At 36.9% G+C, this 18944-nt stretch overlaps 1 protein-coding gene and 1 pseudogene across 1 annotated transcript; both read right to left on the bottom strand.

Moving 5' to 3' along the window:
• Positions 1-300: 300 nt before the first annotated feature.
• Positions 301-3982, bottom strand: LOC145559507 (pentatricopeptide repeat-containing protein At2g03880, mitochondrial-like; annotated as a pseudogene).
• A 13316-nt stretch (positions 3983-17298) lies between these two features.
• Positions 17299-18642, bottom strand: LOC145557392 (uncharacterized). Its single transcript, XM_081618575.1, has one exon. It carries the CDS (start codon positions 18640-18642, stop codon positions 17299-17301), a length of 1344 nt encoding a protein of 447 aa, XP_081474701.1.
• Between the last annotated feature and the right edge of the window lie 302 nt (positions 18643-18944).

Below are 18944 nucleotides of genomic sequence, written 5' to 3' on the forward strand. Positions count from 1 at the left end.
TACAACTATACTTGATCTGGACAACAATATGCCTGTGCTCAAATACCATGCTTCTGATTGATCAGATAGGCCTGCATTTACAAACAATCCAAATAGCTGTAAATAGACCTATTAATAGGGTAAGCAGAAGACCAGATATCAAAGACAAGAAAACTGAGATATTATACTCTTCTTACCAACTGTTAACACTGATGAGTACATTTAAAAGACTGCTATGTATTATCATAGCTTGGGCATCATAAATGGAAGAACATAGGAAGAAGATGATAATTCTACTTTTGAGATGTAGAATCTCTCCCCATTTAGCCTTTTAAAGCTAACCCAACACATTCAACAAAATTCAACATGATTATCTCTCTAATTATGTCTATTTACAGAGCATTTCCCTAACAAACTAACTAAGTTCTCCTTTAATCTACTCCCTAAATTGCCCCTCTTCCCTAACACCAGTTCATTGCACACTTCACTAAGAAGTACAGGAAAAGAGGAGTTATAATTGTTTGTGTGTTTGTACTTCACTAATAAGTACAGGTAAGAGGAGTTAAAGGAGGTAAAATTGTTTGTGTGTGTGTGTGTACTTCACTACTATGAAGCTATACAATGGCATCCCGGCTACCAAAAATCCCCACATGAACACTTGCCACCTTTGAAGTGATGAAACCGGTAGGGATCCTTCAATAGAATTTCCCTGCCAACTGCAGCACTAACAAACTTAAAAACAGAGTGGCAATCACCACAGACACGAAGGTTCTTGAATACTCTGATGATTGAGCCTTCTGGGGAGTTAATTAACCCGTAAGCAAGAGCAAGTCTCTCACTGTGGCTCCATAAATTGTGTTCCTTCTGCTCTTCATCCGTATCATGCAAAGCAAAGCTTGTATCAGGGACATAACCTGCTTCAGAAATCAGCTTCTTGACTTCTTTGAGCTTTGCATCTATTAGATTTGTCTGAGAGTGGGTTTTGTCTCCCATTCCAAAAGAGCTGACCTTGTTCTTCAACTTGACCCAGCTACATGCAGGCTTTTTCTTTACATTACCCAATTGCATTTGATTTCTGATACTCCCCACAGCCTCCCAGTTCCCACTTGATGCACATACGTTTGAATACAAAACATATACAGAGTCATCATCAGGTCCCATTTGAATAAGCTGCTGTGCAGCTTTTTTACCAAGTTCGACATTACCATGAACTCTACAAGAAGCCAATAAGCTCCGCCAAACAAATCCATTGGGAGATACTGGCATTTCAATCAGAAATTACTCAGCCTCAGCGAATCTTCCTGATCGCCCAAGCAAATCAACCACACATACACAATGCTCAATTCCGGGTGGAATTCCAAAATCCCTTGTCATGGAATAGTAATATTCAAGACCTTCTCAATAAGGCCCCCATGACTACACGCACTTAGAAGGCAGACAAAAGTCACATAATCAGGTCTTATCCCTGCATCAAGCATTTCATGAAAAGTGTCTCTTGCTTGTTGAAAAAGCCCATGCCTTGAGTAAGTTGAAATTAGAATGTTCCATGATAACCATGACCTGTTAACTGCTTCTGGAAGTATATTCAAGACATCATCCAATTCCTCGCATTTCCCATACATATCCATTGCAGCATTTATTACATGCAAATCTATGTCCAACCCAATTTTAACGGTCAGTCCATGGAGCATTTTACCCTCTTCCAGAATTGCCAAGTTGGCTGCAGCAGCAAAAGCACTGGAAAAGGTAAATTGATCTAAATCTATCCCCAGATTGTACATATTTTTGAACAGTTTCTATGCATCTTCTCCCCGGCCATGACGTGCATTAGCAGAAACTATGGCATTGTAAGTGACAAGAGTTATGTTCCTGGATATATTGAATAGTACACTGCTTGAGTCAAGATCACCACATTTGGCATACATAGTAAGAAGAGAATTCTTCACATACTCGTCTGATTCAAAACCTGTACAAACAATATGTGCATGAACAGACATTCCACGCATCAACAGACTACTGGAAGAAGAAAACGAAGAAAGAACATTCACTATGGTTATGTAATTTTCTTGCAAGCCTCTTCTTCTCATCAACTTATAGGACATAAATGCTTCATCAGCTTCTTCATTTTCAGCATATCCTCCAATCAAAGCATTCCATGTGACAGTGTCTTGATCAGGCATCGTCTCAAAAACTTTTTGAGCTTTAATTGTCAAACCAAAGATGACTTGGTTGGAAGGAGTGAGGAAGGATATGAAGTGCATGGATTTACGTGAGGATGAAGTTTTGGATCGTAAGGGATGGAGGAGAAAGATTTATGTTGATGACTACACGGAATAATCAAATTTGGTTCATGTTAGCCGACCCCACTTTTGGGATTAAGGCTTTGATTGATTGATTGATTGATTGAATTGTCAAACCAAAATTTGCATACATGGTAACCAACGAATTACCAAGAATCAAATTATTGACAAGGCTAGAACTGACAGCAATAGCATGGACAACAATGCCTTCAGGAAGGAACTCTTGGCTGGTACATGCTCCTAACACACTAGCAATACTGACTTGGTTTATTGATGCCCTTGCCTTCAAAAGCCTACTCAAAAATCGAAAGGCATCCATGGATTTTCCATTTTGGGCATAACATGTTATCATTGAATTCCATGAGATTAAATCTTTCTCTGGCATTGTAGTAAATATCAACTCGGCATCATCAAGTTGTCCAGCTCCAGAGTACATGGTAAGAAGAGTATTGCACACACAAACGTCAGTATGAAATCCATATTTGACTACAAGACCATGAATACCCCTGCCCCATTTTACAAAATCAACATTATCAGAAGCCAATAACAAGCTGGAAAGTGTAACCGAGTTCACCTCATCATGAACGAAACGCATCTGCCTGTAGTATCCTAGGATTCTTCACAAAGCTTGTGATGACCATATGCTGTAATTATTGAATTCCAAGAGATTGTATCCCGTTGCTTCATCAAATCAAACACATATGATGCCTCATCCAAATATCCAAAGCTATCAAACATTGATATGAGAGAATTAGCAACCGACAGATTTGACTCGAACCCAAACTTTATAACATATCCAAGAATTTGCAGACCCAAAATTGGATACTGAAGCATCCCACAAGAACTGATCAACACAGTAAATGTATTCTCATTGAAGCCTACCCCCTCTTGCCTCATCTGTTGATACATATCAATAACTTCCTGAGGTTGTCCACTATCAGAATACACAACCATCAGCGCAGTTCGAGTAACTACACTCTTATATGGCATGCCCTGATAAAGAGTCTTAGCCTCCATCAAAAACCCATTAGTTCCGTAAAAATGCAGCATAGAAGTAACAACAAAGACATCATCCAATAATCCTGACTTAACAACAAAACCATGTAATTGAAATGCTTGAGAAATCATACTATTTGATCTACTACAACCAGCGATCAAACTCGATATCACAAACCCATTCGAAGCAAAGTCAGAAAAACTTCTCATTTCACAAAATAACTTAAAAGCCTTCACATACAAACCAACTCTTACAAACCCAGAAATCAAAGTATTCCAAGAAGCCTCATTTCTTTGTGGCATTTTATCGAACACATGGTGGGCAGCATCAATACACCCAAATCTCGAATACATACCAATCAAAGTATTTGAATGAAATATGCTGAAAGGGATCAAACCCTTGAAGCAAATGCAATGCAAAGCCTTCCCAATGGAATGATTGGTAATATTTGAGAAACCTTTGGTATGAAATTGAGAAATTTCTGGGTTTGGGTGATAAGAAAGCCATGATAGTAAATCTGTATCGTTGAATTTATGGTCTGAGGTATTATGTTGGTCTAAGAATGTCTGAAATGCACGCTTATATAGCGAAATTACAGAGAATTGAATTTGGGGATGATGAAATGTTGCAACTGATCTTTTTCTATAACAATTCATTGGCAAATGAATGTTTGGACTTTGAAGGTCTATAAAATTGGTTTTTTTTTTTTTTTTTTTTTTTTTTTTTTTTTTTTTAAAAAAAAAAAAAAAAATTGTTTGGCGGGAAGTATATTAATCAATAATCACAAATCTATCTATCTAACTAAACATAAAGACTAAAGTAATCCTCAAAATAACTCTTAAGTGGGAACACCCTATTAAAAAATTTCCATCTAAAAGCATTTTTTTTATTGTCATTTTTTTCATACAAAAATAAAAAATAACTAGATGAAGCCCGTGCGATGCATGGTTTGTTTGAATTTTTTAAAAATAATTTTTTTATACATATATTTGTGTGCTAAAATTTGTTATATATTTAGATAAATTCCTAATATGAAAAGATAATATTTTATATTTAATTAATTTAAATTGGAAAATCTCATTTGCCAATTTTGCTTACATGGCATTTGAATTATTTAATTATAAAAGATTTTAATAATCTCCTATTTAATTGGTTACTACTAAAATTTATAATCCTACATGGCACACTATGAAAATTAGATCCTATGTGGCTCTCTAAAAACTCGGGAAAAAACTCCCCTTTATATATATATATTAGATTTTATCAAGATAAAAAGATAAGATAGATTTTTTTTTTTCAACGTACATAATCCTATTTCCAATTTGATCGAATTTAAAAAAAATAAATAAAAGGTAAGTTACACATTGATAATTCCATTTATTGACCACTAATCATTATACAAATTTTACTTTTCATGTTATGCATAAAATTAATCCAACCATGTATTAATTGGAAAAATCCGAGCATGGCTCGGGCATTAACTAGTCTCACAATATTCGGTATTCTGCCCGTCCGTCGGTAAAGAGCTTTTATAAGAACTTTTATAGCTTATTGAGCCCTATTAGAGGTAAGAGGTTTGACAATTTTTAAAAGCTAACTAGTGTGTGGCCCGGGCGATGTCCCGGGTTGCTAGTTTGTACTTGATTACTTGTTGGTTTAGAGTTTAATAAGTCTTGCTATAAACATTTTTTAGTTGTCAAACCCAATCATTACATAATGGAAACAAATACTCCATCTGTTTCTTAATACAAAGCTTCTTTCGAGCTTTTATTACTCACATAATAAAGAAAAAGAGGTTTTTAATTTAGGGACGGACAGAGTAGTATAATAAAACACTAATTAACTTATCTAAGTTAACTATACTTTCGTGGATAAAAAAACACAAATAATAAATGGCTAAGATGGTAAGACTTGTTGGTCTTGAGTTCGATTCTTGTAATAAGCATTTTCTAGTTGCAAACCTAATACATGTTATGAAGGTGATATGTCATGTTTATAGTGACATGTGGCACATATTTCTTACATGTCGAACTTGAAAAAGGTGACATGTGGAACCTATTCTGTTTTAGGAATGTTTTTTTTTTAATATATAAGTATATATATACAGTGGCGGATCCAGGTTTTTAGGAGTGCTAGGTCACCGTCACTTATTGACCATATATCACACTTTTTTTTTTCCTTTTCATTATGAAAATTAAAGTGACAATTTAATTTAATATTGTCAAAAATATCCAAGTTAATTTTTTTTTTCAAAATTAAAATTACCCAATTTAATTATATAAACGTAAACTTAAAACATCCATACAACACAATTTAAAAGAAAAACCATTTAATATAATGTCTTAAAACATAACAACATGACAAAACTAAAAAATAATCAAATGAATCACATGAAAATCAAATAATAAATTCATAACCTAACAAGAAAAAAAAAAAACACAAAGCTGCTATAGTGAATTAATTAAAATAAAAATAAAAAATCAAATAATTACATGAAATAAATCACATAACCATGAAAATGAAAATACTTAACTTTTAAAAAAACAAAATTGATAAGTCAGCTAAAAAGAAAGAAAAAGAGAGAAAGGAAAAAAAAAAGGAGAGAAACAAAATATAAGCACAGAAAAAGAGAGGAGAAAGAAACAAAAAAGAGAGGAGTGTGATAAAGACGGGAAGAGAGAGGAAGAGCGTGAAAGAGGGGAAGAGAGAGAAAAAAGGAGCATGGGAGTAAGACACAGGCTCTGAGAGTGTGGTTTTTTTTTTTTTTTTACTGTACTCCGTATTTTTAATTGAAAACTGATTTTTCTTTTATTTTTCCCTAGGTCACGTGACCCAGCATGACCAAGGCTGGTTCCGCCACTGAGTATATATTAGTGTTTAGTTGGGACGATGCCCCGGTCTATACGTTAAATATTCTTTATTTTAAATTAAGTTTTCTTGTATTATAATAATCTTAAATACTTTTATTATAGATTTAGTTGAAGAAAAAAAAAATTGTATAAAAAAAAATCTCATGTCATGCATTAACTACGAGTATATTAAGGGACAAATACAAGATAATCTGCCAGATAAATGAATTTTCGTTAATCTGGTGGCATTTTTGTAAATATATTGAAAAAGCGTACGCGTGGTCATTTATTCAGTACTTTTGGTGAGCTGTCCAATTACGGTTCACAACTTGCATTTAGGAAATTACACATGTACCCCTCAACTAGTACATGAAAAGATGCATGTACGCCTCCACTAGTATTTGACAAGACGACTATACCCCCAGATTTTGTTTATCTGGGGAATTAACTAGTCAATATTTAAGAAACATAAATAAACAAAGGTATTCGATAGCAAAGATGGTATGACTTCTTATTTACTTCGTATTTTTTAATGGACTCGAGTTTAATTCTTGACATAAATATTTTTTAGTTCACATCCGCATGAAATATACTTCGTATTAATATAATAAAAATATGAGAAAGAAAATATTTAAATATGAAATAGTTATAATGTGCAAGTAGATATTTTTAAGAATTTTACTTTAGATTTTTATATAAAATAAAAGTCATAATCTAAATACAATCTTATTTTAATATAATTTTTTTTTTGGAAAAGTACACTTTAATAATCCCAACTATTGCCGATTTACTTCTAATTATCCCAACTAAGGTTTATTTTTTTCAGGAAAAATTGCAAATAATAATACAACATTTGGCCGATTCTTTTTTAATAATACAACCTTTTGATTAATTATTAATATTACAACCTTTGGGGGGTGTTGAATTTTAACAGGCAAAAACCGGCTGATAACTTGTTTTAAAAACGAACAACACAGGAAAGAAGAAGGATCACTTCTAATTCATCATTGATAAAATTATTGGAAGAATCCATTGTTTAAACGTAATTCGGTTGTCTCAACCGCATAAGTTAATTTTCATTAACTCAATCCTTGTTGCAATGGCATCCCATGTGCTTGCTTGCTATGAGTTGCCAGTTTCTGTAACGGGGAAAATTGATTCCTTTCTCATGCGCTTCTTTTGGGCACACTCGGACAACAAAGGCATGCACTGGGTAAACAAGGATACCATGCATCTTCCTCGCGGATTAGGGGGCTTGGGTATTCGCTGCTTGTCTTCCTTAAATAAGGCGTTTCTAATGAAACAGGTTTGGAGAATCGTTACCAACCCGCAGCTTCTAGTCTCCAGAGTTTTCGGTGCTCGCACAACCTTTCTGTCCAACATTGATAGCACTCGACCTCGGTACTCTGGTCGGTATTCTTATGGCCTTCGGGGGTTATTAAAGGCGGACACTATTTTGAAACAGGGTTGTAGTTGGAAAATTGGAAACGGTCAGTCTACTTTAGCTGGTTCTGCTAAGTGGGTCAATGGGTGCATTCCAGAGTTCAAACCTGGAATTCCTTTGCCAAATGGCGCCCCACATACTGTCAGTTTTTTCATCAACCATCAGACGATGGGGTGGGATGGTACTAAAATTGTTGATTCGTTTGTTCCTGCGGATGCTTCTGCTATCCTAGCAATGGAACTTCCTGATACTAATCAAGATGATTTCTGTTACTGGCCGGGTACCCCTGCTGGAAAGTACTCGATTAAGACTGGCTATGTAATGCTTCAACAACAGCTTTCTCCTTCTTCTACACCTTCTGCTACTGACTCCTTTTGGAAGGTTCTTTGGTCTCTTTAGTTGCAATCGAAATGGAAGTTGTTCTTATGGAAGTTGTTACATCGTGCTCTAGCGGTCAAGGTTGAACTCAATCACAGAGGAGTTCCAATTCAAGATGTTTTTTGTGACCTCTATAGTACGGAACCAAAGGATTTACAGCACCTTTTCAGGATGTTCGCCAGTGCGCGTTCGATTTGGAGGGGTGGATGCCTTGGCATTCGCTCAGAATTTAATGGAGACCTTTCTCTCTCAGATTGGATCCAAGAATATATCCGACTTTTTATCAGTCAGGATGGGCCTTCAAGTACTCGCTTAGGTACTTTCATCGGTACGCTTTGGACCTTGTGGTTATGTCGTAATTCTAGAGTCTTTAGGAAAACATCGCCGTCTCGGCCTTTTGATTCGATGTTTGCGGAGGTCATGGAGAATCATTCTATCTTTGTCAACTCTAATAGCATTCTTGTTATTGCGGAGGCTAATGGTGGTTCTTCTTCTCCGCCTGGGTTTTACAGGGCTCAGCTTGGCCTGCACCCCCATGAGAGGAGTTTACTCTCTCTTCAGATGGACGGCTCCTGGTTTAAAGATTCTCTACAAGCTGGAATGGGTTGGTGCATGGATAATGAGGATCCGCTGGATGATCGGATTACTGGAGGTAGCAACTACGGGGTTTGCTCCTCTCCTTTACATGCGGAGGCTTTAGCTTGCTTGTATGGGCTTCAATGGGCTTTAGATTGCGGGATTCTGTCTCTCACGGTTTTTACTGATTCATATAATCTGGTCTCCTTGCTTCGTGGAGAGGGTCAGGGTAACATCGCTTATAAATGGCTTATTCGGAGAATTTTGCAACTTGCCTCGCGCTTCCAGGTTTGTGGTATTCATAAGGCGGATCGCCAGCACGTCCACAGAGCTCACCAAATTGCTGGAGAAGCGGCAATTCACTCTATTTGTTTTAATATTAATATATAGTTTTTTGTATCCTTTGTCAAAAAAAAAAAAAAAAACGAACAACATAGAGAATATTGGGTAATTAGGAAAGGGAATGAGAATCAACTGGCCCGATTCCCTTTGTTGATGTTTGTTTAGCACTTTCTTTCATTCCCTTTCCCCTCTTCATTACCCCAAATCCCTCTAAGTTCATTCCCCACCTCCCTAGACTTTTCCATTCCTATTCCCTAGCCACCAACACACCACCACATCACCACCTTCCTACCTTCATACACCACCGAGAAACCCAACCACCGCACTACCCACGATTCGCCGCCTGTCCGACGACCCTCGCCGCCTATCCTCCTCCCCGTAAAACTCTCTTCTCCTCACGCAAAAACATCCCTAACCCCTAGAAATCCCTCCTTCTCTCCGCAAAACCACCGTCCGACCCTCCCCCACCCTCGAAACCCTAGCAGCTAGGGTTTTGAGGGTGGGGGAGGGTCGGACGGTGGTTTTTCGGGGAGAGGGAGGGATTTCTAGGGGCTGAGATGTTTCTAGGGTTTTTCTAGGTTGATTTTTGGGGAAGAGAGAGCTGCGCGAGGCCAGAGAAGGGCGGTGAAGGTGCTGCGAAGGGCGGCGAAGGTGAGGCGACCGGCAGTACGTGGAGGTGCGGATGGTGGTTTGGTGGACGGATGGTGGCTAGAAAAGGTAGAAAGTGAATGAATTAGGTGGTTGTGTGGTGGTGAGATGATGGGATTGTTTCCCTTTGTTTTAAGAAACAACATAGAGAATATTGGGTATTTTCATTCCATTCTCTTCCATTCCCTTTGTTCATTCCATTCCGTTACCCCGGGTGATTCAAACGGCCCCTTAATATTTATGGATTAGGAAGCCGCAGACAATAGAGTAAATAAAAAACTTGTGTTTTTGACCTGGTTCACAATAATATTATTGTGGACCTGAGGTTCTACACGTGCGCAATTGTTTTTGTATTGAATATAGTGACCCTAATATTAAATATAGTAACCTTAATTTTAACACAATAACCTTCAATAAAATTTGTGTGACTTTAATATTATTGCAAAGATGAATTGAAGTATGACGTTATAACCCTAATTTTAATCTTGTGACCTATTATAGGGAATATTTCAAGCGTTATCCCAAACTTGAACCTCACTGTGATCATACACTTAAGCATGGTGGCGTCCAAAGGGAAGGAAGCTAGAGCAAAAGAGTCGCCAACAAGTTTTAGGAACTTGTAAACTATTCACGGGGTGAAGGCTACACCCCTTAACGATCTATGAGATTGTTAACTCCAATAGGTCTGGAACCATGACTGGAAGTCCGGGGATGAGGGTACGAATCCAATCTAAAAGAGAAAGAACTCACCCTATAAAATAGGCCTCTACTTTATTCTTCTCGTATTCATGTGCGCTTTCTAACTAACATGCAATCAATAGGTTAACCCTAAACCTGTTTAATCTATGTTGGTTGAATATTAATGAACAAACAAAACTATTATTGGCGATCACTTGAATTATAATCATATTAGCCCTAAACAAGATTATTAATTATCTTATTAAGGGTGATTACAAGTACAAATTCCCTTTAAACATGCATAAAAGGTGTGATCAAGCAATAACAATCAATAATCAAGCAACATAATAATAATAATCATAATTAAAATAATCATGTTAAAGCATATATTATTAGCAAGACCCTAGACATGATACTAACAAGATTAATAACAAACCCTAGCATGCTACTAAGCAATAAAGATCAAAGCTTTATCCCTAATATGATACTAACATGCTATTAGGAAAGAAAATAGGAAGCATCATAAAAATCATAATTGATATAAGAAACTTATTCTTTACCCTAAACATGATACTAGAAAAAGCATCCTAACATGATACTAGGAATCAAAATAACAACCTAAACATGATTTCTATATCAAAATATCAATTAAATCAATTAAAGCACTTACTTGGATGCCTCGTATCTCGTTCTAATAACAAAATACACACGTTAGTAACTTCAAGAAAAATATTAACACACACTTAAATTAAATAATTGAAATAGGGATTTAGGACCAAACCCTCAGAAATATCAAACCTTTCACGTTTAAGGAGAAGACAACTTCGAACTTGGCTAGGTGTGTCTAGTGCTAATGTATGAGGAATTGTGTTTATAAAAGGCTAGGCTAGAAAGAGGGAGAGAGAGAATAAGCTTTAGCTTAGAGAGAGACAGAGAGAGAGAGAGAGAAGAATTAGAGAATTTTGGTTATTAAAAAACGGAGGTCCAGGGACCGTATTTATAAGAAAATAGTCCGAAATTGATAGAAAAGAATCAGAGTTCGAAAAGGAATAAAACACCTCTCTGTCGCCAGGCGACAGAGCTTGTCGCCAGGTGACAAACCTGTCGTTTGGCGATGCAGAAGGTTTTCCACGCGTTTTCAACGCGTAATCTACTTTTTGATAAAATCAAGTTGTAAAGTTCGTACGAAGGGTGAAATCGTAATTTAGTTAAAAACACTTTTTTATTCCAAATAAAACTCATAAAAAATAATTATCAATCCTAACCCTATTAGGATTTAAAAGAACCTTCTAGAAGATTCTATAAGACTATAATCAATCCTAATTGCATTAGGAATGATAATTCATAATAGGCCCTCCTCTAGATCATTGGGCCGCATATAAGAACCAAACCGGGCCCATTTTAGTATTTTGGTCATAACTTCCTCATTATTCATCAAAATTGGGCTTATAATATATCGTTGGAAAGCTCTTTTCGAGCCTAATCCAACTACACCATTATTGGACCTTTGTTATGGACCAAACTAAACTGTATTGGCTATTTTCATAAAATAGAGTATGTTTTCAAAAACAGAAAGAAAGATTTTAAATAAAAACTAACCACAACATTAGACTTTCCACGCTTTCACTTCATTTGATTATGATTCGACACGAAAGGTATTCATCACTGGATTTGGTTTTGGGGAGACACAAATGTGTGTTTATTGAAGCCCCCACTTTAATTTGATTGAGTTTGGAGAAACGCAAGTTTTGAAAACAAAAGTCAAAGTATCGATAGGGACGGAGAATGATTCATAACGTTCTGCGATCCTAAATCATTTTTGTAACGCCGATACCTGCAAACTAGCATTATTTAAAACAGATAAAAGAGTTAAGAAACGCGTATCTTGCACCGTTGAGCACACGTCTCTGAAGGTAACCGATTTGTTGTGACGATCTTCCTTAAGCTAGGGGATACCACTTGAAGACTGATACGCTTGTAACTACCTCTAATTTCCGCTGTGATAGTCTTCTGCAAGCCAGAGAACACTATCAAAGATTGCTTCGCTTGAAACGATCTTAATTTGCCTTGTGACCATCTTTCGCAAGCCAGGGAACATGATCGAAGATATTTTCGCTTGAAATCACCTCCTGCTTTTGACAACCTTCCACAAGCTAGGGAATTCTGTTGAAGATATATTCTCTTGATGTCATCCTCATTTTTTGCGATAATATTTCGAAGAAAATTACCGAGACCAACGCTTGTTGATCCTTGAAGCTCGCTTGAACTTTGCTTCCGCTATGCCAGTATGTCGGCGCTTTTGTTGCTTGTGAACCATTATGTCGGTGCCTTTGCAATGAGCCAAAGTTTAGGCGCTTTAAGCTAAGTTAGACGATCATTTATCAGGTCGATCACTTTATGTTATTGTAATCGAGCCGATTAGTAAATCATGTCGAATTGCTTAAAGGGGCTAACTGGCGTACCAAAGAACCCAAACTGTTGCATGAGGTCCACATAACCATACTACGGGGCCACATATATACTCCGTCGCCGCACCAGCACCTGCTGGAAGGCCTTGTTGCCGAAAATTTTGCTTGTCTCCAGGCGACAATTTCGTCGTCTAGCGCTGCATTCGGGATTTTCGAATAAATCCCCTTTCTTCTTCATTTCGCCGTTGCTGCTGTTATTTGTTCGCAAATCGCTCGAAACTTCAACTCGCTCGTTCTCGCTCATTTCTCAACCAAATCCGCTCAAAGTTTTTGCAAATCGAAGCTTGTTTCATCTAGTTTGCTGATCTATGTAAGTTTTCTTCGAACTCACTCGAATTTTGCTGAACTTTCGTATGTTATTTCACAAATTTTTCTAAAAATTCAAAATTTACTTTGCTTAATTTGCTCTGTTTGTTGAATTTTATGCCATTAAATTGCTTGATTATGCTTGTATATTGCCTTGGGAGTATTTTGAGACTTGTTTGACTCAATCTGGTGGAGAAACGAACGATTCACTATTGTTGAACCCCTTGAGGTCGTGAGAACAATGCGGTTTGTTCTTCGCGTTTTTGCTAGCTATTCTTGTACAATTTGTCACAATAATTGTCATAGTATTGCAAGAAATTGTTTAATTGCTTGAAAATGCCATATATGCTTGAATTTTTAATCGTGCTCTATTTTGGTACTACGTACTCTGTTTTGTTGCGAACATAGTATCATGCAACTAGGTGAACCTTAGATACTATAGAGCCTTAATTTTTGTCATTCTGCATAATATAGTATGGCTAGACAATGCATTTCCGGCTCTCGGTCTAGGGATACTCGACGGGAGCACGAGCCTGTCGGTGAGGGCGAGGAGCCATCCACCTCTCTAGGACCCTTCCCTGAGTGGGATGAGCGTAATTTTTTTTCGCTCCCGAGCACCACATCTATGAGCGGGTGCGTCGCGGGAACGTCAGCGAGAGGACTCGTAGCCACAGCTCTGGCAATGAGACCATTGGCTATTTGTACGACAAATATTTTTGGAACGATGAGGAGTTGCGACGGCTCTGGGAGTCTCGTGGGCTGACTGCCTTGCTTCGGGCCACTCAGGCCATGTACTCTCTCGACGCGAGCCACCACGTGGTTCGAGCTTTGGTGGAGTTCTTCTGGGACACCACCAACACCTTTCACTTTCCTTGGGGCGAGATGACTGTCACCCCTGCTGACTTCAATCTTATCTCGGGACTGGAGTTCCGTTCGACTGCACCACCATTTGACAGTAGGATTATTGTCCTTTCTCCGATAGTTGAGGAGTTGTTGGGTCCGATTACTATTCAGGCCCGTGCCGAGGCTGAGCCGACACGACTTAGTGCTCGGTGTATCCACCGGTCTACTCTAGCGATGGATTTTGAGGATGATGCGACCACAGGTGAGCAGAGGGTGCGCATTTTCGTTCTTATCTTGTTGTCATGGACCTTTTCTCCTGACAAAGGTAGCCGAGTACTTCTCTACTACCTCCCTGCTCTCCGCGACCTTCAGCTAGTCGGGACCTATGAGTGGGCCAGCTTGGCCTATGCTGATTTTTTGCTGGGCTTGCGACGCTCCTATCGTCACAGAGCTTTCACGGGAGATATCGCACTCTCCAGCTTCTGGAGAATCGTAGAGGTATACTTTATCCCTTTTTAAATTTAGCTCTAGATTCTTACTAGTATTCAATGATCTTATTTTGTTTTTGTAGATTTGGTTCTATGAATATTTTCCGTCGCTAGCGCCGACGAGACCATCTCCTCGCGAGCTCCCTATCGGCGGCTGTTGGGGAGGTCGCATAAGTGATCAGGCTACTACTGCCCATGTCCGAGAGTTGATCCTCTCGGTATGTTCTTTTTGGACACTTGTCTCTTGTATTGCCTTTTAATAGAATTTATCTTACATACATGTTTTGTAGGAGCCTGATGTAGTGTATCGGCCATGGGCCGATCTGGCTATTCCCGCGCTGGCTGCACAGTACACTATTGAGTGTCGCTACTTTCAAAGGACGTACGAGGCCGTGGTGTACCTTGGCGAGAGAGTGGTTGTTCAACACTCTTCGGAGATTTTCACCGTCCCCGCTCCTCCGCCTCGACGCACATTCTATGAGGCGATGCTGATAAACTTGGTGGAGAGGTCGCTTGCTGGTACCCCTTGGCGATCTCATGCTCGTACGAGGCGGTGCTACGAGGAGGATTTGCTGCCACTGCTTGCTTCGGTCCCTGTTTTATCCAAGGAGGCAGCGGTATGCTTTTTTTTATCTTTTGTTTTTTGCTAGATAGCCCCCAAGTGGACTTTAATCACTTAGATTTGTTTTTTGCCAGGTTGAGCCTACTGAGTTCGTTCCTCCTCGGATGTCTATTAGCTATCAGGGGACGTATGGCCCAGTTGAGGAGATGATTCCTCCGGCTCATGAGGATCAGCGTGTAATACCCATATATTTTATGATTTAATAAAAGATAAAATTTGAGTTGTACTTTTTATTTGATAAATTTGTTAAACTACAAAATCCTACTTTTTTTGTTGGAATCTTTATATGATAAATTAGATTTTTATATGTATAGATAAATATTTAAATTCATTTTTTAAAAAAAAGGGTTGTCGTTTTCTTTTAATTACTATGCGTAAGTTTCATAAACCAAACCCATCTTTATCCTTATTCATATATGGTTTATGCTTTGATTCATTTTATTCACCCATATTTTTGGAAAACATTTATTTTGCTAATACTTTCAATTTGGTTCACAAAGTTTGGTTGTGCAATCAAGTACTTTGATCTACAAGGTAATGACACGAAACTTTTTTTTTTAGAGATGTTTGTGATATACTTTTGTATAGTTATGTGCAAATATTATAATTTGTTGTTATTCGTATGATGATAAAGTTATGTGTATATATTGGTTAATATGTCATGATATATAATTTAATTGTTGTATTATTCTGTTGTATGATTGATTATATTGATTATGTTATTATTTTAAGATTTTTTTTAATGTTGTTGATATAGGGAGTATTGTTTTGAGGTTTAGGGTTACTAATACGGAGTATTATTTTTGGGTTGAGATTTGATTAATTTTGGGTACTAGTTTGATTGCCCTAAGAGTTGAGATATTTATTAATCGAATTGTTATGTAATTAATTTGGGAACTCGTGCCATTATTGAGATACTATGTATTAGTTTGTGAATGATTATTTGATCGAAGTATGAGATCAAAGGTTGAGAATTATTGTTTTGTTCTTGGTTTGAGGCTCGGCATTATACACCTTAGTCCTTGGCATGATGGTAAGGAGATGATAATCATGAGTTAAGAATGAGGTACAATCTTTATTATTTATTTTTCTATGGTCCCCTACAGTGGGAATCAGTGGTGGATCTAGGATTTTCAACAAAGGGGGGCACCAATATCTACCAAAATAAAAGGATATAGACGATTTTTTTTTTTTTTAAAAAAAAAACTTCTATTCATAGAGGTAAATTCATAATGTAATAAAAAAATTTCGATCATAACAAAGTTCTACTTAAAAAGTTACAATTGTTCTCGTCGAGTTTTCATATTTTGGAATCGGTTTACGATAGCATCTATGCTTACATTCAAAAATAATTTTTTTTTTCAAGACTAGTAACCAAACAATCATTCAACAACTGATCTCCCATGCTATTGCGCAATTCGCTTTTAATTTGAGTAATTCCTGAAAAAGCTCTTTCAACACTTGTTGTCGCCACAGGGAGAAGCAACACTAACTTCAAAAGCAGGTATACTATCGGATGAGTTTCATTCTTTTGTGTTTCAAAAAGTTTCATGGAAAGCTCATTAAGGTTCTTCAAATTCAAAAATCTCTCATCACTTTTTATATCCACAATAAAATTTTTAAGTGAATCTTCCATAAAAGAAATTTCAACACTCGAAAATTCATTGGGATAAAATTTAGCAAGTCAGATCAATTTGTTAATGTCAAAAGAAGAAAATCGGTTAATGGGATTGAAGCAAGACATGCATATAAGTAATTCCTTACTTACCTCATCAAATCGATAATCAAGTTCTTGCAATTGTAGATCAATGACACTTAGAAAAACTTTAACTCGAAAATGGTGAAGATTAGTCACTTGTGGCCTACCACCACGAAAGTGTCGTCTCCCTGGGACAACATACTTTTCCTCCATGTTAGGAATTCCAATGTCATACTTAACCATAAATGTGGTTACTTTTTCCATGTGAGAATCCCAACCATCATCTCGTAACTTTTGTAAATGTCTCTTAGTTACATCAACCATTGTCATTGCATTCACAATATCTTGATCACTTTTTTGTAATGCCATGTTCAACTCATTTGTAATAGAAAATATACTCTTCAATCATCAAATGTGCCACAAAGATAAAATCAAATGTCATCAATAAGTGAGTGAGCTTTATTCCTATCAACACGATCAGAAATAGCTCCAATGTCATTAAGTGACTCAAGAACCGTGGGATATAAATTAAGCACATTCAAAATGGTTCTAAAGTGAGAACCCCAACGAGTATCGCCGGGTCTACTCAAGCTACGCTCTTGATTTAAACCAGTTCCCGATTCAAGTTTACCCAAAGTTAGTGCCTCCGCAACATGTGTCAGTCTGTTTTTGTCGAAGAAATTATTTTCTCTTAGGTGAACCACCCATAAAATTCAATAATGGTGCAAGCACATCAACAAATAGCCACCCACAATCAGCATTTTTCTTAGCTACGGCAACAAGAGTCAATTGGAGTTGATGGGCAAAACAATGAACAAAATATGCAGATTCAGATTCACTTTTAATTAAAGTTTTAAGGCCGTTAATTTCACCTTGCATATTGCTGGCACCATCATAACCTTGACCACGAACTTTAGAAAAAGTGAGATAATTCTCCATAAGTAAAGATTCTATAGCAGCTTTTAGTGTCAGAGATTTGGTATCAGCAACATGGATAATACCAAGAAAGCGCTCAGTCACCTCTCCTCTTTTATTTATGTATCGCAAACAAAGAGCCATTTGTTCTTTATCAGATATATCAGCAGACTCATCAGCAAGAATAGCAAAAAAATCACTTCCCAATTCATCAATTATTGCTTTGCTTGTTTCTTTTGCACAAGCATTAATGATGTCTTTTTGAATAGTTGGAGATGTCATTTGAGAGTTACCCGGAGCATTTTCAAGAACTACTTGCCGAACATCAAAATTTTTAGTTGCAAGAAATTTCAGAAGTTCTAAAATATTAACTCGATTCGACGAAGACTCACTTTCATCATGACCACGTTGGGGTAACCCTTGAAGTAATAACCACCTCAAACACTTAATAGAAGCTTGTAGTCTCTTTCGATACTTACTCATAGTATCCTCAGTTTGCTTAGATAAACTAGATGCAATGGAACCAATCTGATTTTTAAAAGCATTAAAATTCCCCATAGCTTGATTGTGGGCACTCATATGTCCTCCAATATGATTATCATATGCATGTGTTTTATTCCAAGCTCTAAATCCACCACTTACAAAAGCATCTCCACCCGGTGAATTTTCATTCTTGAATGAATAGCAAGGAAAACAAAACGCTGCATCCTTTTCAACACTATACTCAAGCCAAGATTTATACTTTTTAAACCAATTAGGGTTAAAACGACGCATTTTCGACCCAAAAGATCTTTGAGGAAATTCATAGTCTTTAGGCTGACAAAGTTTTCTTTGAATATATGCTCTCCTAACAAGATCCCTGTCATCTGGATGAAACTCATATATCTTTTTTCTTAGTCCTGGATCATGAGGAAGATTTAGAACATCAACCACAGTTAATCTTTCTTCATCGTTTGGAGCTTCAGTCTTAGGATTTGAACTAGCTCCAATTTCTGCTTCACCTCCTAAATTGTGAGGGCTACTTACAGTTTCTTGAGATGGAGGATTATCAATTGGTTGAGACATATCATGTTGATTTGCTTGAGAATGGGGAGGATTAGGACTAGACATAGCACCAGATTCTTTATGAACTCTTTTTGAAAAAAAACTTGTAATATCTCTTGTTTTTGTTCTCTTCATACTGTAATTTTAAATGAGTATAATTAGATTTTTTACAATTACTTTAACAAGATACAATTATTTTGTATAGATTTACAATTAACTGATAATCCCTCATTCCCTCAAACAAATTTACGATTTACTAATAGTATAAAGTACCACCGTAACAAATTATTATTGTCCAATATTCAACATATTATATAATTCATATCAATTTCAATTATAAAATTTATTAAAATTATCAACATTCAAAA

Source organism: Chenopodium album, chromosome 9, assembly GCF_948465745.1.
Source record: "Chenopodium album chromosome 9, dcCheAlbu1.1, whole genome shotgun sequence".
In the NCBI taxonomy this organism is placed as follows: Eukaryota; Viridiplantae; Streptophyta; class Magnoliopsida; order Caryophyllales; family Amaranthaceae; genus Chenopodium; species Chenopodium album.

Coding starts and splice junctions, on each gene's coding strand:
- LOC145557392 (XM_081618575.1), bottom strand. CDS start 18,642: ATGTCTAGTCCTAATCCTCCCCATTCTCAAGCAAATCAACATGATATG.